The sequence below is a fragment of the Schistocerca piceifrons genome, chromosome 5 (assembly GCF_021461385.2).
Source record: "Schistocerca piceifrons isolate TAMUIC-IGC-003096 chromosome 5, iqSchPice1.1, whole genome shotgun sequence".
In the NCBI taxonomy this organism is placed as follows: domain Eukaryota; kingdom Metazoa; phylum Arthropoda; class Insecta; order Orthoptera; family Acrididae; genus Schistocerca; species Schistocerca piceifrons.
In genome coordinates this window covers 51505450-51531054 of record NC_060142.1, presented here as the reverse complement: position 1 = coordinate 51531054, position 25605 = coordinate 51505450, and the positions used below count along the sequence as shown (strand labels likewise).

At 45.4% G+C, this 25605-nt stretch overlaps 1 protein-coding gene across 1 annotated transcript in view; it reads left to right on the top strand.

Annotated features, from left to right (window-relative positions):
• Nucleotides 1-24701, top strand: part of LOC124798726 (cilia- and flagella-associated protein 251-like) — a 96162-nt gene extending 71461 nt beyond the window's left edge. Inside the window, exons 2-3 of the mRNA XM_047262253.1 lie at nucleotides 18690-19266; nucleotides 24663-24701. Coding sequence (XP_047118209.1) covers nucleotides 18690-19266; nucleotides 24663-24701 — 616 coding nt within the window. The remainder of the gene's footprint in view (nucleotides 1-18689; nucleotides 19267-24662) is intronic.
• Nucleotides 24702-25605: the final 904 nt, after the last annotated feature.

Sequence of the window (25605 nt, the reverse complement as noted above, 5' to 3'; positions counted from 1 at the left end):
TCTCAGGTTATGGTGCCCAGGAAACATTCCGCTTTGTATGAACTTTGCCACTGAAGTGATGACCAACTCGATCTGACTACTTTTAGTGAAATATGCAGTAGTGAATCAACTTTCATAGCTCAACTTAATAATTAAGGGGCATTTAACGGAAGTTAGATTACGATAAACTGGAACCAAACTCTCGGACTGTTCTACTACGAGGACGTACTAGAAAGTAATTCCTACAAATTTTTTATTCTGTGGTCAGTTTTGGCTGAGGTATTACTTGTCTTGCACATTACTTTGTCAACTTCCACCTTCGCTGATACAAGCTGCAACCCTCTACCGCAAGAGGGCTCCGAATTGTACCGTGTAACATGGCGGCATGTAACGTAACTATGTCGGTGAGCGAGAAACAGGGTACTATAATCGGGTTTCACGAATTCGAAGACTTTGTCCAGACATGAAGCATTCTTTGCTTCAGCATGACAATGTCAGCCTACAGACGAGTGCTGCTACATCTGTAACAGCCCGACGCTTTGTGTTCACTCTACATTTAGTCCCGACTTGGCCCCACGCCATTTTAATATGTTTACTAAATTTGAAGAACATCTTCGAGGACTTCAGTTCTATAGAGATGCAGCGGTGCAGGCAGATGCGAGGTGGTGGCTCAGTCAACAAAGTCAAACATTCTCCAGTGACGGAACCAACAAAATGATCTCTCGTTGGAAGAAGTGTGTTTGCCACCTGGGTGACTATGTTGGGAAAGAAATATGAAGGCATAGAGATTAAAGATGTAGAATGTTGATAACGTTTGTTTTATTTAAAATGGTTTAAGAATTTTCACATAAAAAATTCGGAGGAATTAGGTTTCAGTAAGAGCTCTTATAACCTGTTCGCGTTAACATGCCACTCGTTGTTGAACCGATTCGTGCTATGCGGATGTAACTGCACACTGTGTTTTCTAACACCTAACGAATGGAAAATGGCTCATCTGAAAGCGAAGTTTCGAAATATTCTTCGCTGGAGCACATGTCTTACACATCACTGCAAGTCGCTCTCACCTTATCTAGCTCTAAATTGCATATAAAATCATAAATCAATGTTCTGCCGAAGGCAATTTAAATAATGTTGCCTCCGTTGAACGCTGTTCAAAAAAATATTTCCAATACGTTGTACATCAGCGTGGTGCTTTCAAGAACAAAGTCTGAGTGAGCACTTGTGCGGACGAACTTCAGTAATCAGAGGAAAATGGTTTTGTGAACAGTAGAATTCATGAGACAGTTCAATTCAAACGCAGTTAGTGTTGAAAAAGTGGATACAAAAGCTCGTAAATAATACATACAGATGTCCTCTAACAGACCGCGACCACGCGGTTGTACAGAACCGCATATTTACAAAAGACTGAAATGTAACCACATATTCAGAATAATCCTCGAAATATTATTTAATTCGTGAGAAAGTAATGTGATAAGCCACTGATATGCCCAGATGACCAACTGAAAAGCAGATTCTGATCCCCACGTATTCTAACAATGATGCGACTGGAACGAAAAGCTGACGTTCACATCGAACACAACTGCGAAGAACATCCCGTAAATAAACCTAAGAAATCGCGTGACGTATACTATCAGATCAAAAATATGCGGACACCTCAACGTAATGCGGAACTGACCACTAGATGTTCGGGAGCCAGGACTTGGCCCGAGCCAGGATGCATCGTCCGGCCCCAACTCCAAATATAGTAGCAGTTCAATTTTATTATTATTTGAAAGAAGGTTTGACATGATTTGAACTTCACCCAATTCGAGGAATGTTTTAAATACACGAAAGATATTCATTAGGATTAAATATACAGTAAGTATAATTTTTTGTTAAGCACTAAACTTTTGTGCACAAATGCAATGTATACAATGGCACTACACATTACAACGAGATACTGCCGGTGGAATTCGAGCGAACTAACAGTTGTTCATGGCGCATTAGGTAGAGTAAGAGGTACGCGGTCGCATACACAACTTGTATCATCATGCGCTACGTTCGGTTGCATGATGTCTGCAGTGTTATCCTGTGTTACAGAGCCTGTAAACATTCGAGGTAATTATACAGACTGCGATGTGTCACTGCCTTGTATTTAGAAAGCAGAGGCTCCAGAAGAAATAGACGATGATGATGTTTGCTTTGTGGGGAGCTCAACTACAACATTATCAGCGCCCGTACAAACTCCCTATCTTTACACAGCCCACTCTCGCCATGTTCACGAATGATGATGAAATGATGAGGACAACACAAACATTCAGTCCCCGGGTAGATAAAATCCCCAACCCGGCCGTGATCCAGAAGCAGCAACTCTAGCCACTACACCACGAGCTGCGGACCCGAAGAAATAGGGCGAATTGTTCCGACGCAGAGTAAAAAATTTATGTACAGGTGTATAAGAGTAACTGTTCCTAATTTTCTCACGTCGTAGAGCAAATGAACATAAGCATTACTTACCAACAACACAGTATTTGCAAATGCATCATTTCCTATCCCAAAGTCAGTGCTCATCACTTTCGATGCTTTTGTTTCAGCTGCTGTTCTTACCATGGAAACAATGAAGTATTGAAGTTAGTCTGTTATTAGAAGTCACACAATATTTTCTATGAAATTTTTTACTTACAAGGGAAACTACCCTTCGCACCCCTCTCAGGTTTACTGTTAAGAGGGCCGAGTGGACAGCCCATCAAAAACTTAGCACAAGTGAAGCATAAAAACAGGAAGAAAGTCTACTGGACTGTGAAAAAATGCTAAATAGAAACAGTGAACGGTGCAAGAGCAGAATGTGCAATATAGAGATGGGTGAAGAGAAAAGTGATGGTTAAGTGGGTTCCGTGTTGGAATGCCACGCAGACGAGCTGTGTTCAAACCTCCCTGGCGCCAATATTATTATTTCTTTTTCCTCCTGTTCACCTTATTGAAATTTGTGTCTTTATCGTGGTGTAACGTCCTCTGCTACAGCGAGGCGTAAGGAAGCGACCTATAATGACAGTTGATTCTGCACAACTACTGTATTTGCAGCCGAAAGGAAGTGGCTTTCGAGTGGGAACCGCAAACGTTTGATAACAAGGCAACAAGTCAGCCGAATCCTCCACTGGAAAACACGTCTCGTGTGTCGTTCACGGCATTAGTGGCAATACGTGTGTAGTATGAGAGGACTCTGGTATGCCTGATGAGTGAGTGATATATGCCCTGTTTCCCGATTTAGCTGTTCGTATGAAGTGAACGTGATCACTAACAAGCAGCGTGGGATTAGCCGAGCGGTCTAAGGCGCTGCAGTCATGCACTGTGCGGCTGGTCCCGGCGGAGGTTCGAGTCCTCCCTCGGGCATGGATGTGTGTGTTTGTCCTTAGGATAATTTAGGTTAAGTGGTGTGTAAGTTTAGGGACTGATGACCTTAGCAGTTAAGTCCCATAAGATTTGACACACATTTGAACATTTGATCACTCCCAAGAAAATGATGAAAACATAATAGTTTGTCACATAAGCTGCAACAAATGAACGCAACTGTTTCACAGTCACAAAGTGTCTCTGTGCTCTGTCAAAACATATGCTTTTAACGTTTTTGAAGTTGCTTTCCGTTTGGAAGTCTTGACTCTTGAATTCCATTGTTGTAACAGAGTTCACACCCGTTTATTTATTGCTTTCATTTCTGTGAGATTTGTATGTGGCATCTCGCCTCCTCACTCTTCATCGCATTTAGTCCTGACGGTAACGTATTCTTACCACATGCGTCATATTTTAAATATAACGCATAGTATGATAACTGCCAAGAGTACAGAAAGAGAATCATTTCAATGATCGGACGGACAGTTAATAATGCTGTGATAAATAAATAAATAAATAAATATACACTCCAGGAAATGGAAAAAAGAACACATTGACACCAGTGTGTCAGACCCACCATACTTGCTCTGGACACTGCGAGAGGGCTGTACAAGCAATAATCACACGCACGGCACAGCGGACACACCAGGAACCGCGGTGTTGGCCGTCGAATGGCGCTAGCTGCGCAGCATTTGTGCACCGCCGCCGTCAGTGTCAGCCAGTTTGCCGTGGCATACGGAGCTCCATCGCAGTCTTTAACACTGGTAGCATGCCACGACAGCGTGGACTTGAACCGTATGTGCAGTTGACGGACTTTGAGCGAGGGCGTATAGTGGGCATGCGGGAGGCCGGGTTTGACGTACCGCCGAATTGCTCAACACGTGGGGCGTGAGGTCTCCACAGTACATCGATGTTGTCGCCAGTGGTCGACGGAAGGTGCACATGCCCGTCGACCTGGGACCGGACCGCAGCGACGCACGGATGCACGCCAAGACCGTAGGATCCTACGCAGTGCCGTAGGGGACCGCACCGCCACTTCCCAGCAAATTAGGGACACTGTTGCTCCTGGGGTATCGGCGAGGACCATTCGCAACCGTCTCCATGAAGCTGGGCTACGGTCCCGCACACCGTTAGGCCGTCTTCCGCTCACGCCCCAACATCGTGCAGCCCGCCTCCAGTGGTGTCGCGACAGGCGTGAATGGAGGGACGAATGGAGACGTGTCGTCTTCAGCGATGAGAGTCGCTTCTGCCTTGGTGCCAATGATGGTCGTATGCGTGTTTGGCGCCGTGCAGGTGAGCGCCACAATCAGGACTGCATACGACCGAGGCACACAGGGCCAACACCCGGCATCATGGTGTGGGGAGCGATCTCCTACACTGGCCGTACAACACTGGTGATCGTCGAGGGGACACTGAATAGTACACGGTACATCCAAACCGTCATCGAACCCATCGTTCTACCATTCCTAGACCGGCAAGGGAACTTGCTGTTCCAACAGGACAATGCACGTCCGCATTCACCCCGTGCCACCCAACGTGCTCTAGAAGGTGTAAGTCAACTACCCTGGCCAGCAAGATCTCCGGATCTGTCCCCCATTGAGCATGTTTGGGACTGGATGAAGCGTCGTCTCACGCGGTCTGCACGTCCAGCACGAACGCTGGTCCAACTGAGGCGCCAGGTGGAAATGGCATGGCAAGCCGTTCCACAGGACTACATCCAGCATCTCTACGATCGTCTCCATGGGAGAATAGCAGCCTGCATTGCTGCGAAAGGTGGATATACACTGTACTAGTGCCGACATTGTACATGCTCTGTTGCCTGTGTCTATGTGCCTGTGGTTCTGTCAGTGTGATCATGTGATGTATCTGACCCCAGGAATGTGTCAATAAAGTTTCCCCTTCCTGGGACAATGAATTCACGGTGTTCTTATTTCAATTTCCAGGAGTGTAGTACGAGGGGAGTCTGAAACACGGCTGGACTGTTTGACAGTCCAATACATGGCTACTTATCCAGGACGCAGTTACTGTTTCAGGTTGCTCCATATTGCACTTGTTTTTGGACTGTTCACTGTTTCTATTTTCCTTTTTTTTTCACGGTTCAGTACAACTTCCTGTTCTCGTGCTTTTTCTGTGTCCACTAAATCTGAGGGCGATGCGGAGTTTTCTTGTCAGTTTCGAGTACTAAAATTTATAACATGGTTTTCCTACGGAAGTGCGGGGAGACCGACTCACTAATTACCGAACTGACACGAAGCTAAATTACCTGCCTCAAGTACTTCATTTTTTATGGGCACATTTTCTGCATTCACATTGCTGATATCCATACACGTTTTCAATCAGAACTAGAATACACTGCAGTAACCACAAATTTAAGTAACATTTGTAAACGTATTTGCAGTTTTTACGCTTAAATATACTGACGGAAAAAATCGCAACACCAAAAGAAAATAATTAGTTTAGAGTGATGAAATTTCTGGAATATATTTGTCTAGAGCAGACTCGTCCAAACTGTGCCCCTGGGGCGCTGGCGCCCGCGATCGCCCGCGGCCAGCGCCCCGGGCGAATTCGTATGTTGTCGTAGTGGCCGACCCGTGTCACTTAGCTGACCGTGCGGACCACCCGAAAACCAGCCGATAGATATATTTGTTCGCCCGTTTTCCGTTCGGGCAGAGGACGTCTCACAAGTGCTTCAATTAGAGCTGATTGACCTGCAGTGCCATATCCGCCTGAAGGACCGCTTTCTTATGTGAAAAACTTTGGATGACTTTTACAGCTGTCTTCCACGAGAGAAATATCCTCTTTTGCACAAGCACGCGGCCAAAGTTCTCTCAATGTTTGGTTCCACGTATATTTGTGAGCGCTTTTCCTCTCTTTTAAAGCTTGCTAAAACTAAGAACCGTTCTTTCCTTGGCGATAAAAATTTGACCAATTCCTTGAGGTTAGCAGTCTCACGGAATATTGTACCAAGCCTGGAAAAAATCGTTTCCTCGAAAAAGAAAAACGTGTAAAATGTTAATTGTCTTCTTTAACAATGTTTACTGTAAGAATTAAAGAGCTTTATAACCTTAATTCTACTTTAATAAGTTTTCAAACTTGGTCAGTTAAAATTATTACGTAAAAAACAGCAAACTAAGGATCCGATTTCTAAACTGAAAAGGGGTACAAAAAATTGTAGCACGAAGTATAACAAAAAATACTTACTTGTAACTACTGACAGTAAGAATGAGACTATGTCCCTTACACAAAATGAATTCTAAAATAAAATATTTTGTTTACGTTAGATCTGACCGCGGTACAGTCCAGCGCAGAGCAGTGCTGCGCGGTCTCACTCGCTCTGCAGCTTTCTCTCTCTCTCTCTCTCTCTCTCTCTCTCTCTCTCTCTCGCTCCTATGCCGATACCAGCGACACACGGTCGCGGACGGGGCGCTGAACTACACTGCCTGCCGCGGGCGCGCCCGCCGGCCGCAACTCTTGGATGAGCCTAGTCTAGATAAATTTAAGTGTTTAACGTTGCAAGATCATTGGTTAACGTAAGTGCGAGATAAGCTATTGGAAATGTGGAATGCAGTTCGTAGTAATAGACGGCGAATCATCGAGTAAAACTGAAGTGATATCAGGTGTTCCCCAGGGAAGCGTCCTGGGACCTCTGCTGTTCCTGATCTATATAAATGACCTGGGTGATAATCTGAGCAGTTCTTGTTGTGAATTGGCAGGAGCCAATTCACGGAGTTTGGAGGAAGCCGAAAGGCACGCGTTTAAGCTCACGCAGGCTGGCGTGAGCTCTGGAAAGTGACAAGGAATTATAGTAGCCAAAAATAGTACATAGTTTCTGGAATACTTAACTTTAATCCATAATTGGAGAACATCGCTCTTGATACGAGGGCAGTTCAATAAGTAATGCAACAAATTTTTTTCTCGGCCAATTTTGGATGAAAAAACCGGAAATTTCTTGTGAAATATTTTCAAACATTCCCGCTTCGTCTCGTATAGTTTCATTGACTTCCGACAGGTGGCAGCGCTGTACGGAGCTGTTAAAATGGCGTCTGTAACGGATGTGCGTTGCAAACAACGGGCAGTGATCGAGTTTCTTTTGGCGGAAAACCAGGGCATCTCAGATATTCATAGGCGCTTGCAGAATGTCTACGGTGATCTGGCAGTGGACAAAAGTTCGGTGAGTCGTTGGGCAAAGCGTGTGTCATCATCGCCGCAAGGTGAAGCAGGACTGTCTGATCTCCCGCGTGCGGGCCGGCCGTGTACAGCAGTAACTCCTGCAATGGCGGAGCGTGCGAACACACTCGTTCGAGATGATCGACGGATCACCATCAAACAACTCAGTGCTCAACTTGACATCTCTGTAGGTAGTGCTGTCACAATTGTTCACCAGTTGGGATATTCAAAGGTTTGTTCCCGCTGGGTCCCTCGTTGTCTAACCGAACACCATAAAGAGCAAAGGAGAACCATCTGTGCGGAATTGCTTGCTCGTCATGTGGCTGAGGGTGACAATTTCTTGTTAAAGATTGTTACAGGCGATGAAACATGGGTTCATCACTTCGAACCTGAAACAAAACGGCAATCAATGGAGTGGCGCCACACCCACTCCCCTACCAAGAAAAAGTTTAAAGCCATACCCTCAGCCGGTAAAGTCATGGTTACTGTCTTCTGGGACGCTGAAGGGGTTATTCTGTTCGATGTCCTTCCCCATGGTCAAACGATCAACTCTGAAGTGTATTGTGCTACTCTTCAGAAATCGAAGAAACGACTTCAGCGTGTTCGTAGGCACAAAAATCTGAACGAACTTCTCCTTCTTCATGACAACACAAGACCTCACACAAGTCTTCGCACCCGAGAGGGGCTCACTAAACTTCATTGGACTGTTCTTCCTCATGCACCCTACAGCCCCGACCTCGCACCGTCGGATTTCCATATGCTTGGCCCAATGAAGGACACAATCCGTGGGAGGCACTACGCGGATGATGAAGAAGTTATTGATGCAGTACGACGTTGGCTCCGACATCGACCAGTGGAATGGTACCGTGCAGGCATACAGGCCCTCATTTCAAGGTGGCGTAAGGCCATAGCATTGAATGGAGATTACGTTGAAAAACAGTGTTGTGTAGCTAAAAGATTGGGGAATAACCTGGTGTATTTCAATGCTGAATAAAACAACCCATGTTTCAAAAAAAAATGTGTTGCATTACTTATTGAACTGCCCTCGTACATTCATAACAATCTCAATATAAACTGGTAATGGCGCCTTGCTAGGTGGTAGGAAATGACGTAGCTGAAGGCTATGCTAACTATCGTCTCGGCAAATGAGAGCGTATTTGTCAGTGATCCATCTCTGTAAAAGTCTGCTGTACAACTGGGGCGAGTGCTAGGACGTCTCTCTAGACCTGCCGTGTGGCGACGGTCGGTCTGCAATCACTGACAGTGGCGACACGCGGGTCCGACGTATACTAGCGGACCGCGGCCGATTTAAAGGCTACCACCTAGCAAGTGTGGTGTCTGGCGGTGACACCACAGTTCTCTTAGGTTGTTCGCAGATGATGCTGTAATTTACCGTCTAGTAAGGTCATCTGAAGACCAGTATCAGTTGCAAAGCGATTTAGAAAAGATTGCCTAATGGTGTGGCAGGTGGCAGTTGACGCTAAATAACGAAAAGTGTGAGGTGATCCACATGAGTTCCAAAAGAAATCCGTTGGAATTCGATTACTCGATAAATAGAACAATTCTCAAGGCTGTCAATTCAACTAAGTACCTGGGTGTAAAAATTACGAACAACTTCAGTTGGAAAGACCAGACAGATAATATTGTGGGGAAGGCGAGCCAAAGGTTGCGTTTCATTGGCAGGACACTTAGAAGATGCAACAAGTCCACTAAAGAGACAGCTTACACTACACTCGTTCGTCCTCTGTTAGAATATTGCTGCGCGGTGTGGGATCCTTACCAGGTGGGATTGACGGAGGACATCGAAAGGGTTCAAAAAAGAACAGCTCGTTTTGTATTATCACGTAATAGGGGAGAGAGTGTGGCAGATATGCTACGCGAATTGGGATGGAAGTCATTAAAGGAAAGACGTTTTTCGTCGCGGAGAGATCTATTTACGAAATTTCAGTCACCAACTTTCTCTTCCGAATGCGAAAATATTTTGTTGAGCCCAACTTACATAGGTAGGAATGATCATCAAAATAAAATAAGAGAAATCAGAGCTCGCACAGAAAGGTTTAGGTGTTCGTTTTTCCAGCGCGCTGTTCGGGAGTGGAATGGTAGAGATATAGTATGATTGTGGTTCGATGAACCCTCTGCCAAGCACTTACATGTGAATCGCAGAGTAGTTATGTAGATGTAGATGTAGATGTAATAGCCGGTACAACCACCAGAAGGTTCAATTCAAGCATCCAACCGTGTATGCATTGTATTGTACAGGTGCCGGATGTCAGATTGTGGGATGAAGTTCCATGTCCGTTGCAGTTGGTTGGTCAATGCAGGGACGGTTAATGCTGGCTACGGTTGTCGCTGGAGTTGTCGTCTGATGATGTGCCATACGTGCTCGAATGGATACACGTCTGGTGATCGACCGAGCCAACACATGTCGACAGTCTGTACAGCACGTTACGTTACAACGGCAGTATGTGAGCGAGCGTTATCGTGTTGGAAAACACCCTCTGGAATGCGCGTTCATGAATGGCAGCACAACATGTTAAATCACCAGACTGACGTAGAAATTTGCTGTTGGGCTTGTGAGGTAATCACGAGAGTGCTGCTGCTGTCATACGACATCGCACCGCAGACATCACTCCAGGTGCAGGTCCAGTGCGTCTAGCATGCAGACAGGTTGGCTGCAGGCCCTCAACTGGCTCCCTTCTAAACCAGCACACACCCACCTCTGGCACCTAGGCACAACCAGCTTTCATAAGAAAACACAACACACTCCCATCCTGTCTTCCAATGGGCTCCCGCTGGATCCCACTGGAGTCGTAGGTGGCGGTCATGAGGAGCTGTCTTCGAAGTAACCGATTTGTAACAGTTCATTGTGTAACTCTTGTGGCAACTGCTGATCAAGCTGCTGCTGCTGCTGCAGATGCAGTACGTTGCGCCAGAGACATACGCGGAACACGATGGTCTTCCCCTTCGGTAGTGGCACGAGGCCGTCCGGAGTCCGGTCTCCTTGCGAACGTACAGTCGTGGACAAAACGAGCGAGACCCCTTCGCCTTTTCGTTATGCTGATCCGCACAGCTTTGAAGTCTGCTACACAGCATAACAGGCAAGGCGACGAAGTGCTACCAACATACTATGCACAGGCGTGAAATTGAAAACTATCCGAAATTTGTCAAACTGTTTTCAATCCCGTGTAATACTATATTAACGCTGATTAGTGTGTTAAACACAACACTGAAATATAAGTGAAAGAAGAAACGCTAATTAGAATGAACTGTTCTAATAAAAATGAATTCCAGCTTATCGAGATAACATAACTGTTTTAGTAAGACAAAGTACCACACATCGTTACGAATTAGCAAAATATTATTCGCATTCGGCCACGAAACGGTCTGTGTCATCGTTCAGACCAGTCACACTGGATTACAGTTGCTGAACTACCATGAAAGTGTGCAAATTTAGCAAAGCGTGAAGATACATAACGAAATTCTGTCAAAAATCATTCGTTCCGACACTTAAGTCAATTCAGTTATCGACAGAAGCGGAAAAAGTAGGCAGTAACAAGTATGAAATTCTACAAGAGTTTCATATGGACATCCACAAGACGCTGGTTCAGAATAAAGGTAGGAATAAAAAGCATTGAGGGCGCGAGAATTTCTTAAAATGGTTTTACTGATAGTCTACCTGCCTCCATCAAGATTAGACCCGAAAACAAACCACACCTCCCTTGCAGTAGAAAATACCTTTGACTACACTAGCAGACAACCCATGCAAACAGCCCTCTATTATTACCCGAGACACGAATAAGCAGGCAATTTCGTGATGAAAATGACAAAATAATCTGCAGTTTCTGTTGCATAGAGCTTTCTAGACTCAAAAAAATGAATTTTCTACCTTTATGTCACCGCTCATGTGACGATCATTCGGGATGTTTATCGAAATAACAAAATACTGTTATTAGCGAGTAAATTTAGTAGGATAATTCTGCACTACCCCAGGAAATAAACGGCGACATAGCTGCCAAACATATTCTACAATGTTTCGAATTCTCCGTTAGACTCACCACAGACAGAAAACGTTCATTAGCCGAAGTATTTCTTCAGCTAGCTAGCAATGGGAATACTCTCACTTCTAAAACGTGGTGGAATTAATACTAGGATTTGAATTACTACGTGTATAGGCAAATGGATTTTATTTGCATTCCTATAAAGGTGATTTGGATCGAAAGCGTAGCTATGATTAATATGCTGATGTATCGACTGCAACTATAACATTTCGAATAAAGAGTAGGGTGAATTATTCATGCGGCCTTCATCTTCAGCAACTGTCGTAGCTATTTTCGTTCTAGGATTTCGTCACCTAAATCGGTAAAAATGGAACCCTACTAGTCTCACTTTCTTGGCCGTCTATTTTGCCTACCCAACCCTTGAAACCCGTTTACCTCCAGTACGGGCAGATATAATAAGCGGAAATGTGTCGCACTTCCTGCGGTACACGGTCCCTTGGTGGTGTAAAAAAGTGAGCTTCTATGTCAACGCAATCTAAAGATACGACCGTTTATGTAAATTTACGCGAAAGGGCAAGAAATTGCTCTAAGAACTATGCGACCAAACTTCTTAGGTCATCAATCCTCTAGATCTGGAACTACATAAACCTACCTAAGCTAAGGGCCTCACACACATCCATGCCCGAGGTAGGATTTCAACCTGTGACTGAAGCAGCCGCGCTGTTCGTGACTGAAGCGCCTAGTACCGCTAGGCCACCGCACCCGCTGAAACCCTTTCCACCATTAACAGAATTTCGTTATGTATCTTCACGCTTTGCTAAATTTGCACACTTTCATGGTTGTTCAGCAACGGTAATCCAGTGTGACTGGTCTGAACGAAGACACAGACCGTTTCGTAGCCGTATGTGCGTAATATTTTGCTAATTCGTAACGATGTGGGGTAATTTGTCTTACTAAAACAGTCATGTTATCCCAATAAGCTGGAATTCATTTTTACTAGTACAGTTCATACTAATTAGCGATTCTTCTTTCATTTATATTTTATATTTCCGTGTTGTGTTTAACGCACTAATCAGCGTTAAAACAGTCTGACAAAGTTCGGATAGTTATTCAGTTTCACGCTTGTAGGTTGGTAGCACTTCGTCGCCTTGCCTGTTATGCTGTGTAGCACAGTTCAAAGCTGTGCGGATCAGCATAACGAAAAGGGGAGGGGTCTCGCTCGTTTTGTCCACGACTGTACATCCGCTTGAACTCCGCTGCCATCTAACATATATGTGGCTACGTTCCTGCCAAATGTCTGCAATATCCCGGAAGGAACAAAGCTTCCCACAGCCATATTACACAACCTCGTTCAAACTCAGTGACCGAGCGGGGTGGCGCAGTGGCTAGCACGCAGTACTCGCATGTAGGAGGACGACGGTTCAATCCCGCATCCGACCATCCTGATTAGGTTTTCCGTAATTTCCCTAAATGTCTCCAGGCAAATGCTGCCGATTTCCTTCCCTAATCCTATGCTGCTCATTTTTGGATCACAACCTACGAACAGCTTAGAGACACTTTCTGCAGGATCCGAACATCATTTTGCAGAATAGTGCTCAACAACGTACGGTGCATGCTGTTACTGATTTGTTTGACTGATGGGGCTGCTAAGTGCTATATCACCTACTGCACTCCTCTAAGCCCTCGTGAGTTCAACTCTAAACTGAAGGAAACACTTCACCGCCTTCACTTCAGAACTGCTTTAAATAATTCGGGCAATAGACCGCGCCGCTCGAACTGTCAACACAACTGGCACAGCTAAGAGTATCCTACAACTTGCACATCGCTGGCAAGCGGTTATACACAATGCTGGTGACTACTTTGAAGCTCAGTAAAACTTTGAAACATCTATTTTGTACGAGCTGTAAATAAATAGTTGCCACTATTAAAATTTCAACCCTCGTATTGTACGATAAAAAAACTTATTTTACAATTGTAGTCTGATATTTACCGACTGAGCACTGAGGATCCGAACCCTTGAGAGATTTGGGCCACCGACGCGGCTTGGGAACCAGGGATTTTGACACTCCCGTCCCCCTACCGACCTTCTCTCGTCTGGACTGCCCCCTAATAAAAAAAGATGTGGGTAGTACTGTGTTGTAAGGAGAGAAGCTGTAACACCAAAATGGGTCGTTCAGGAGAGTCACTGGTGTCATCTGAGTAAGAAATCCACGAGGGACATTTCAACTCTTCTAAAGCTGCTCAATTCGATTATTGGTGATGTGACTGTGAAGTGGAAACGCGATGGAACAACCACAGCTAAAGCAAGACCCTGTAGAATTTCTGTACTGGTGAACTGGGACTGTCGATCATTGCTGAAGATGGTTGTTAGAAAATTCATGAAATCAAGGGAACTAATCACTCGTGAGTTCCAGTGTGCTACCAGAAATCCAGCTAGCACTTTGGCTGTGTGTAGGAAGTTTAAAGGAATGAGGTAGAATGTTGGAGCTGCTGCTCACAAGCTTCACATTTCTATTGTCAGTGCTGTGTGAGGCTTGTGGTGGTAAGAGCGACGGAATGGACAGGAAATGAGTGTAAACAAGTGATCTGGATTGATGAATCACGCTGTATACTGTCGGAGTCCGATTCAAGGGTTTGGATTCGACGCATTTCCGAAAAACTATACCTGTGCCAACAGTATTGTATGGAGGAGGCTGTGTTACGTTACAGGGTGTTTTTCATGGTTGGGGTATAAGTCTCATATTGCACTTTAAAAAACGCTAAATTCTGAAGGATATGAACACACTTTACAGCATTGTATGCTGCGTACAGTAGAACAGTTTCGCAGACGATGGTTTATCAGCTGACAATGCGCTCTGGCATAAAGAAGCATGCCTGAGGCAATGCTTTGTGGACAGTAACATTCATGAAATGGACTAGCCTCCCCAGGGTCCTGACCTGAACGCAAAGGAACACGTTTTGGATGAGCCAGGCAGTCGACTTCGCTCCAGACCCCAGCGAGCAACATGGCTACCTTCTCTGGCTTCAGCTCTTGAGGAAGAATAACACAAATCATTCTGCTGTGGCCGCCCACTTCATACATCGTAGCGCCTACTGCATCGGCATCCCACTTCACGTCCAACCGCCATGGGATGCCTGCATCACAGGGCGTGTATTCACCAGGAATACCTACGTTGTCTGTGTTGTCAACGAATGTGAAACGACGACGACGACGACGACCACCACCACCACCACCACCACCACCACCACCACCACCACCACCACCACCACCACCACCACCAGGTCTCCACCAACGGCCGCCAGGGACCGCTACCCGTTCGCGAAGCCTGCAGAACAGCTTCACCAGAGGTCGCAGCTAGCCCCGGAACTACATTAATACGCCAGGCACGTGATCGCTAATAGTTCAGGCAGATATAAAGCCTGTTTGGCGGATGTAAGGAGGAGCTGCCATCCCGGCAGCCACGGCCAGACGCCTCTTCTAGCTGGCCGATCTCTTGCCAGAGGACTTGGTATACTCGACGAACATCTTGACATTGTGTAATTGTTATGATTTGCCTCCGTGGCGAGTCGAGCCTTTTCTTCGTTATTGTATGTTAGTGACAATCCGCAGTTGGGATCGAGTCTTGTTCTGGAAATTGTATTATTGTTTCGTTTTGTTGAGTCAAATAAATTGCTTTCGGACTTGAGTTTTCCGAGTTTCCATTTTGCTATCGCAGATACTTTACGTTCCTCTACAGACACTCATAGTTCATTGAAAGTGTTATGAGCAATGCCCTGGCCATAAGAAAGGCCAAAGGTACACGCACCCTACATTAATCTTCACTAACATGTCCGGCTATCTTTTAATCAGATAGTGGATTACTTAAAGGACATAACGCATTCGTTTTATAACTTCAGACGCGTTTATTTTCCTGCTGTGTAATACGAATTTACGTTTCTAGACGTATCTTCGATGGATTTTTCTAAAATAAGCTTTGTCTTTACTCGTAGTTGTAGATTTCAAACCGTTCAAATTGTTTTAAATCGCCCAACAAACACTTCCGCACTGTAATAACTCAACCTGTTCTTCCTCTCTGCTCGCAACGCGACCGACTCTCCGTACACAAAAATAAACGACGACACAGCTACTGTCATTACGTCGTTGCCGTCGATACATTTAAGTAAACTTCCCTTGGCTCTTGCCCAACAATTTACAATGTTGTTATAATTACAATCAATTATATAGTTAGAAATATACTATTACATCGATTACATATTACTCATTGTTTCTGTAATAAAGCTTACCGTTTCATAATCAGAAGTATAGTACACGTCACGGATATTAAACGGTGAAAAATTCTGGATAGTGCACAAGATGTTTTATCTGCATTTTCTGGGTTACAAACGGTCTCTTAGTTTTAAATATACACGGGAGCAGGAAATAAATATTACGTTGCTGCTGTTCTTTGTACTGCTCTAACATGATCATCATGCTCGTCATTCATTCTCATTCTACAGGAAATGCTTTGAATTAAATAGCAACTTAGCTTACTGGTGCTATTTGAATTTGCCGGGAACTTTCTTAATACCATAATGTAGGACTAAGCAGACAAAACTATTCTTAAATTAGGTACGTACAAAATTTATTACATCCTACTAAATTCTTCACACGCACGTATTTGTCCTGATATGAATTTCATAAAGCACGACCATTTTGCAATTATTGTGCAGCTAACGACACGTAAGTCAAAGCTGTACACTTGACCTCTCCTTAGTCGATCGTTCTTGGAACGCAAGACAAGCAAATCCTAAACTGAACTACCTCAAGAACGCCCATTGCTCACTGGTTTGCGCACACAACTACGTGGGGAGTTGGAAATCAATGGCCGTTGTATTTACTTACCCATGTGAATCGATCTCGGTTTCATTACAAAATGAAACTTCAAACGTTTCTTCTATCTTAACCTAATTTAGGTTGCAAGACTCCTTACAGAACTGCTCTTATGGCTGTGTGGAGAATCACCAGCAGTCCAGAAGTCAATCGTAAGAAATCAGAAAATTTCAAGCGCCATTTTACTTAAGTATACCAGACAATTCGCACGGAAAATGCCTAACCAGAAATCTATGGACCTCTACTACCTTTTGTTGTACATTGGCGACCATGTGGTTGTATCTGACACACTGGGTGGCACCCACGCGACAGCGAAAATTCGTTCGATATCTGACAATCTAATTTGCGTGAATCATTAAAGGCAAGATAATTGAATTCAAATGAAACTAAATATGGTGAAGGCACCTCAAGATTGACTTTTTATTACTGGATTCTATTGTGCTCCATGCTCTGGGCAACATACCAAACTTCTAACCATTGATTTTATCTGTAAAGTTACTGCAAAGGGAGGTCGCCACGTAACCCCGACTTTGACGTTGCTGAAAAAGAATGGATTAGTAATCTTAGATAGCTCAGCCTCTTCAACTTTTTCAAACTACATAACGGAGCACATCACATCTTCCGTCCACCATCTAGCCAGACCAGGAAATTACGCCGAGAAATAGCGGAGCGCTCCTAACCGTCACTCTGCTCTTCCCTAAGGGAGAGTAGGAGGTGTATTTCAGGGCGCAAAAAAAAAAGTCTAAGTGCCCCTGTCATAGCCTTACAACACTAATAAGTAAAAGAAATTAAAAGGTAGCACACATTAAGTCAAATAACTACAAACAAGGATTTCCCTTTTGAGAAAGTTCCACAAGAAAGTGCTGGGGAATCACTTAAATGGCGATGGCTAAAACCACATTGCCCAATACGCAATCTGGCTAAAATGATTTCGTGGCGGCGAGAGGACTGGGAGGAAACCGGCCAAGCCAATCGGAGAGGTGCCATTCCCTGGAGTCAATTCCCGCTTAGAGAAGACGAGTGGTGATGCCAAAGTGACACTATCTGCTGACAGACGGCAACACGCAGATCATCCGAAGGAATGGAAGAGCTAGCAGACCGAGGTAGGGGGACTGCACCCTTGGCAGTAGAGTCAGCAGCCTCGTTTCCTGTCACACCGACTATACCAGGAGGCTACATAAACATCACAGTGGCTCCCTCACTAGCGAGCAAGTGGGACATTTCTTGGACCCGTTGCACTAAGGAATGGACTGTGTACAACACAGAGGCTCTGAAGGGTATTGAGAGAATCTGAGAACATGGAAATTAAAAGGCATATGTCGCTGGATGAACTGGGTGGCCTGATAGAGGGCAAAGAGGTCTACTGTAAAAATCCAGCAGTGCACTGCAAGCCAAGACCGACAGTGGTTCTTGCCTACCACGAAGGTGCTATCATTAAGTTGCGTACGAAGGTCGAGAAACTTACAGCAACAGATCGAATCTGGAGTAGCGTCACTAGGAAGCAAATGAAGTCCAAGATGAACACGGGCTGTCCCGAGAAGCCAAAGAGATGAACGGTTAACATTCATTGGGAGCCTGGCAAGTAGCTGGAAGTTAACCTGCCAGAGCAGTAGTCGAAAGCAAACTCCAGGAGGTAACAGAAGAAGGGCGCGACTCACACTGGCAGCCAAGGGAGTCGTCAGGAAAGAGGGCTTAGGATAGGTGGCCGCATGGCAGACGAACGGCATGCGTATCCGCTGAGGGCATCACGCCGGTGTGACAGCAGCAGTTTGGAAGCTTCTGCAGAGACTCAACCAAGCAACAGTAGGGCGCCAATGGCCGAACATAGTCCACAATGACGGATTGTCTTAAGACTACGTAAGATGGATGGCTGTGTTGAGGAATAAGCGAAATAATCACCGTCTAGTTTTGAACGGACAAGGGATCGGTAAGAACGCAGGAGGGTGGTCCGATCCGTTCCCCAGGAAGTACAGCTTCGGACCTGTAGGACATAGAAGGCCCGGATACAGCATGCGGGTAGCCAAGAAATTTTCCTATCAACCATGAGCCCCAGGAATTTCGCAGTTTCAGCGAACAGAAGATCAACAGGCCTACGTTGAAAAGACTGCGGAAGAAACCCAATGCGCCGCCAGAAATTGATACACACGGTTTTGTCACTGGAAAAGCGAAGGCCATTGTCAACGCTCCACAAGTAAAGACGATCAAGACATCTCTGAAGACGCTGCTCAAGGAGACAAGTCCGCAGAGAACTGCAATAGATTTCAAAGTCGTCGATGAAAAGAGGGGGTGAGAGGAGAATGAAGAAAAAGAGGAAGGAGGAGGAAGAGGAGGAAGAGAAGGAGGAGGAAGAGCAAGAGGAGGAAGAGAAGGAGGAGGAAGAGGAAGAGGAAGGAGGAGAAGGAGAAGGAAGAGAAGGAGGAGAAGGAAGAGGAAGAGAATGAGGAGAAGGAAGAGGAAGGGAATGAGGAGAAGGAAGAGGAAGACAAGGAGAAGGAAGAGGAACAGAAGGAGGAGGAAGAGAAGGAGAAGGAGGAGAAAGAGAAGGAGAAGGAAGAGAAGGAGAAGGAAGAGGAGGAGGAAGAGGAAGAGAAGGGGGAGGAAGAGGAAGAGAAGGGGGAGGAAGAGAATGAGAAGGAGGGGGAAGAGGAAGAGAAGGAAGAGGGGGAAGAGGAAGAGAAGGAGGAGGGGGAAGAGGAAGAGAAGGAGGAGGGGGAAGAGAAGGAGGAGGAAGAGGAAGAGAAGGAGAAGGAAGAGAAGGAGGAGGAAGAGAAGGAGGAGGAAGAGAAGGAGGAGGAAGAGAAGGAGGAGGAAGAGGAGGAGGAGGAGGAAGAGACGGAGGAGGAAGAGAAGGAGGAGGAGAAGGAGATGCCTTGTGGGAGAGAGGCCGTAATAGGGTTAATGGCTGTAGGAAAGAACGACGATCAGGACGGAGCCTTGAGCAACCCAGTTCTAGAAAAACGTTTCTTACAAGGCTGAATCCACAGGCACATTGAAAACTCTTATCTAAATTCTTAGAGGAAGTGGGGCAGAGGATCTCAGAAAAACCGCATGTATAGAGTATCGACAATACCAGTCTACCTACTTAAGGTTCTTCCAAATAAAAACATGGCTACAGTCTGGTATTTTCGCATAAGACCATTCATAATGTGGGTTGAAAAGTGACAAGATGGTTAATTGACGAACAGTGCGCTTGAAATTCAAATCAAACAGTGTTTAGTAGATTGCGAGTCTCGAGTCACCATACCATCCAGCCATGATTCATATGTTCAATCACCTTACAAACACAGCTGGTGAGAGAAATGGGGCGGTTGCTAGAAGGAAGGTGTTTGTCTTTACGAAGCTTCGGTGTGGGTATGACAGCAGCTTCACTCCAGTTTCTGGGAAAGGTGCCATCTGTCCAATGCTATTTACGTAGAAAGGAGAAAGTGCCTGCTTGAAAGAGAGAGGTGCTGCAACATCTGAATGTGGACATTGGCCGGCCCTGCGGCGTAAGATTGGGACGGAGTATGTTCTCTATCCCTCATAGTAAAGGTGGTATTGTAGCATTCACGATTCTTAGACGAGAAGGATATTACGCGAGTCGCCTCCACTCGTTTTCAGATAGGAAGGCAGTGTGGTCTTGGGTAGAGCTCTAAATGGTCGCGCAAGCTGTTGTAGATAGCAGTCGGGTCCACAGTGACATTTGCTACCGTCAGGCCGGAAATCGCGGGATGAACTTTGGGCAGAGAGCCGACAGAGGTTGCCCAACACAACATAAGAGGGAGTAAAACTGCTAAACGAACTAGTAAATGGGATCCAGATATCTTTTTGCTGCCCGAACAATGTGATGACACTGCGCACGCAAATGTTCGTAGTAAATACAATTTGCTGTTGTAGGATGACTATTAAAGACACAGATCGTCTCCGCGTGCGTATCGTGTCATCGCGCGTCTCAGTCCACCAAGGGACCAGGACACAGCGCGGTAAAGATGAAGTACGAGGTATGGAACGTTCCGTGGTGGTAAGGTTAACGTTCGTAAGATACTTTACGTGGTCATCACAAACTGGGAAAATGCTGTTCGTCGAAGGTCGCCAGGGAGGAGTAGAGCCTCCAGTCAGCCTTAAATGGCTACAATTTGGGTTTACATACAGGTGGGGGTAGGAGTCAGCAGACGGATGGTGCACGGGAAATGGTCGCTAGAGTACGTGTCAGAGAGAACGGACCACTCGAGATGACGGGCAAGCTGGGAAGTGCAGAGCGAGAGCTCCACATGGTAAGGTGAACGCGCGAGGTCTGAAATGAACGTGGGTGCTCCAGTGTTAAGACAGTCTGCTGTGTTTATTGAGAGGATATGTCAAGAGGGAACCTCTCAGGCATTTTTCCGACGAGCCCATAAGTGGACAGAGGTCGTTAAAGGCGCCGAGCAACAAGAAGGGGTGAGGGAGGTGACCAGTAAGCTGGAGTGAGTCTGCCCTGGTGATAGCCAATGGCGGGCGGATGAAGACTTTACAAAGAGAGAAGGTGAATCGAGGAAAGAAAACGCAGACTGCAACAGCTTGCAGCTGGGTGTTCAGTGAGATGGTTTGGCTATGGACGTCATCCCGGATGAACAGCATGACTCCCCTATGAGATGGAATGCCGACTCCAGGAGCTAGGTCAAAGGGAACCGGAGGGAAACGCGGGAGGTCGAAGTGGTCGTAAGGATGCAATTTTGTTTTATGATGGTAGAAAACAGCCGGACGCTGCGATTCCAAGAGCAGCTGTATTTCCTCCTTGTTTGATTCCATGACCGTTCCATTATAAAAGAGTCATTACGGGGATAGGGGAGGAGGGAACAAATGAAGGGTAGTTACGTCTGTGGCTGGCAAGTGCCAGCCTTCGAATGCTCATCACTACAGAGCACATCAGCTGGAGAAAACTGTTTCATCAAATCTGCATTCTCCTTGGATCGGCCTGCGGATTCCAGGGCAGAAAAACAGAAGGTGCTCATCGGCGGAATGGAGGTCGGCTGGGTGAGGGTATAACAAGGCGACACCATTGAAGAGGATCTCCGAGTTGGGGAGGGAGAAAATCATTTGTATTTGCTCGACTTCTTAGCGCCTTTGCGGTCGACACATGACGACTCAGACTTTTTTAGCTGGAGATAAGTAAAACCTTTTCGCAGGAGTATTCATTTTGTCGCTTCTGCCCTGCCAGTTGCGTATCAGGTGATTTCGTCACATGCGGCGAAGATTTTGGTAGCTTGTTGCGGAGCTGCAGGAGAAGGAGACAGGATACTGGACGATGTCACAACTGCAGTAGTAAGTTTGACGTCGCTAGTATGCATGACCATGTCCCTTGTGGAGCGAAGCGTAGCAAAAGCGGTAGTATAATTGCCAGATGGTAAATTGCAGGGTTTTCTACTAGTCCACAAGTTGCGAGCGACGGTCGGGTACCTTTTCCTTCACCTGGATCTCCTGGACAGCTCGCTCAGCGAAATACACGAGACATTCACAGGGTGAGATTGCATAGTCGCCATAACAATTGATACAGTGGGGACGAAGTGGGCAATCACCCTGTGAGGATATCTACCTTAAGTAACATTTGGGCGTGTTTTGACAGGACACTCGAGTGTGGTTATAAGATTGACACATAGCAATGCGGGGTGACTTCATATCCTGCCTTAGTCTTTGATTGGAGCGCTATCCGATCAAATGTGAGAAAGAATGTGCGTGTGTGCACTAAGTTTGCATCAACATTTGCCATTACCCGATGCACCATACTTACGCACTGATCAGAGAGAAGTCTGGATTTCTCCTGTCATTCCATTAAGCAACCGAGTGTAAATAACACTAAGCGAATAGTTCAGTGTATGATATGCGTCGACAGGAACAGGATTCCCATAGAGGAGCGAAGCTGTAAGCAGTTGTTGGGCTTGAAAATCACGATTGGTCCCCAATAACGAAGTCCAATTACGGGAGTGAGAGCAGGATTTCATAGGGCCTCAATTGCATCAACACCTTTCTGAATAATAAACGTATTAACTGTAGCAAAAGACTGATATTCAGTACGTGACACCACGAGGAATCGAGATGCAGCTGGGAGAGTCGTTGAGTCTTTACTCTCATTTCGTTTAGGTTTAGTTGATGAACACGGAAAATATCTTCCCTCATTGCCTGCGTCTCCCAGTGTGCCCCTCTCAGAGGGACCTCATCCACCTTAGGTGATTGTTCACACCCCCGCCCCCCTTCCGAACTCCTGATAGATAGACCAACTGGCAATTGGGAAGGTAACAGCTCAGGTAGTCACCCAGCCCTGAGCCTAGCCTGGCCTGGCCTGGCCTGGCCTGTACAAAAGAGTACATACAAGCCCTACCTGCCTACCCAGGGCTGAGATTTACACTTTATGCTGTCATCTGATACTGATCAAATGCGTGGGCGGCCTTCAGTGGCGCACAGGGAGGAAGGAGGAACAAAGAAATCTCAAACGCCGAAGCAAGGGAAGGGAAGAAGATGGAGAACGAAGAAAAACAGATGGACTGGTCCGATGCCACGGTATCGAAACTTCGGAACGAATTCCCGAAACTTTCCAAGACATTCCATGAGACAGTGGGAAAAGAATAGCAGTAGGGTGGACATGCAGCATGAAAAGGGAAGAGATGCTGCAAAGGCTCGGGACCTATGGTAGGCAAGCACGAACTCTCCAAATGGTGGTGAGTTTCCCGGGGGGGGGGGGGGGGGGGGGGGGAGGATCCTACCAAGCCTCGAAGACTACTGCTAAAGGTGCATCTTTGTCAGTTCCTCAGGAGTTACGTTGGCACGAAAATCTAACTATGCAGCTCTGTCCTACAGCTGTTCTGCAAACGAATCTACAATCAAAACAAGCACTAATTCTATACTTTATAGCCGCGCAATAAGGGCCAGGGGAAGGATGGACACTATTTCTCGTTCGATCTGCCAGATACATGTAGATGTACGTGTACATTTTGCAAATAACAGATAAGATTAATATGAATCACAATAAACGTTTGGAACTTACCATGTGGAACCAAATTATATCAGTTATTAGATTACAATTATGTCAGGAAAACATTATTAGATTGGAAAAAAAATCACAAATGGAAGACAATTACACAGTAACAAGATTATGGAGCCATTTCCTGGCATTGTCCGTTAACTTGTGGAGCGACATCAGACAGCCGTCTCTGAAACCATGAATGTTACAAACCAGAAGATGGTCCATTGTTTGTACCTCGCCACAGTCACAACACGAATCGTCTGAATAGCCCCATTTGGTTGGTTGCTGTCTGCATCGTCCAACTCCCATGCGAAGCCTGTTTAGAGCCGACCAGTGTTTCCTGTTGAGATTGAAGCCTTCAACCCTTTTGGTTGGGTCGTGGATTAGGTGATAGTTTTCCACGACGCCTCTTCTCAGACCCTGCCATGCATTCTTCCATTCAGCATCGATACCCTCTGTGCCCAATGTTCTGTTCCAGACGATAGGTTTCCTGGACTCCAGTCTCGTGGCTCCTCCCTTGTCGGCATGTATGGGTAGCCTTGGGTTTGCTTCAATTTTTACTGCTGTGTCCTGGGTTGCTTTCTCTCTACGTATGGAAGCAGGAGCGATGTTTGCCAGCACCGGATGCCACTCATCGGGGGTTGGCCTGAGGTTGCCGATGACGGTTCTAAGAGTGGCGTTTAGTTGTACATCCACTTTTTTGGCGTGCGGGCTTCTGCTCCAGACTGGGGCACAGTATTCTGCAGCGCTATACACCAGTGCCAGTGCAGCAGTTCGTAGAGTGGCAGCATCACAACCCCAAGTGGTGCCTGCCAGTCTGTTGAGCTGACTATTTCTCGTCTTTAGCTTTTGGGCAGTATCAGTTAGGTGTTGTCTGAAAGTCATGCTGCGATCTAGCTTAATACCGAGATATTTTGGGAAATTCTCGTGGCTGACAGTTTTACCATTTATAACCAGGCGCACATACCTTCTCGCTTCCTTGTTGTTTAGATGCATGATTGTGCTTACTGTTTTTGTCACATTGATTTTTAGATGCCATGTGTCAGTATTTTTTCAGTGTAGCTAGATCTTCATTTAGTGTTGATTCCAGGTTTTCAAACGAGTTACTTTGCGCTGTAATAGCTAAATCATCTGCGTAGGCAAATTTACGTGAGTGAAAAATCAGGCAAATTTGCTATATAGATGTTGAAGAGCCATGGAGCTAAGACATCCTTGCGGAAGACCATTTTTTAGGGTATGCTGCTTGCTGGTTTCACCATGGACATAATGAAATAAATGTATACAGTGCCTTCCATTATTTTTTCAGAGGTTCACTCCACCATACTACACTTACAAGAATGGTTAATGCATCATAAAATATGGTTCCGTCTAACTACAATAGTTAGCGAACACCGGGAATCACACAGAAAATATAAAACAGTTAGTACAAATCAGTTACCACAGCCTTATAAAACAGCTTTTATTGGACAAACTAGAAGCTATTTATACAGTCACTACACCAATTTCTGAGTGTGATACATGCAAAACAGCTGCGTCATAAAACGTAAAATTCACAGCCACAGAATGTCATGGAAATATAAACTGACACGTACAAAAAAGTAAATGAACTAGCTTTAACTATTAGACATACAACATTCGTCTTGAGCGCCATGCTACTTCATCTCAAACATTGTTTTGTTGTGTTGGTGTCTAGTAAATTATTTTCACGTAAGCTATACTGTTGAAATACGGATATCTGATATTCGATTACAATATGTGCTGATGTCTAATGCGATTGTGAGTTTGGTATGGTCTTCAGCTGCGACATAATATCGGCAATGGAGTAAAAATAGGATGAAAATATACGACAAGGTGTAAGTTGCATTCACAGAATTACTGCAACATATCAAGGACATTAATTACTTATGAAGTGCTCATTCCTCGAATCGCTACTCATCTCCAAGCTGATAATTTTGATCTATATATTCACAAAAAATTTTGTATCTAAAACAAGGGAATCAATCTTTTAAGCCCGTTGTTGCTGTAACTCTTTACAGGATTTGGAAAGTCCAGTCGCTGTACACACACTGTACTGAAACTTCTGAGACTATAGGTTTTTCAGTGTCTTTACTATGTCTAAGAAGTAATTCTGGTTTGATGGAAAGAAGCACAGGCGCTCATATCCTGACAACTTTATATTTGAATCAGAACTCTTCAGTCGATGAGGTATTGCACAGATACATAAGGAAATACAGAAATATCCAAGACTG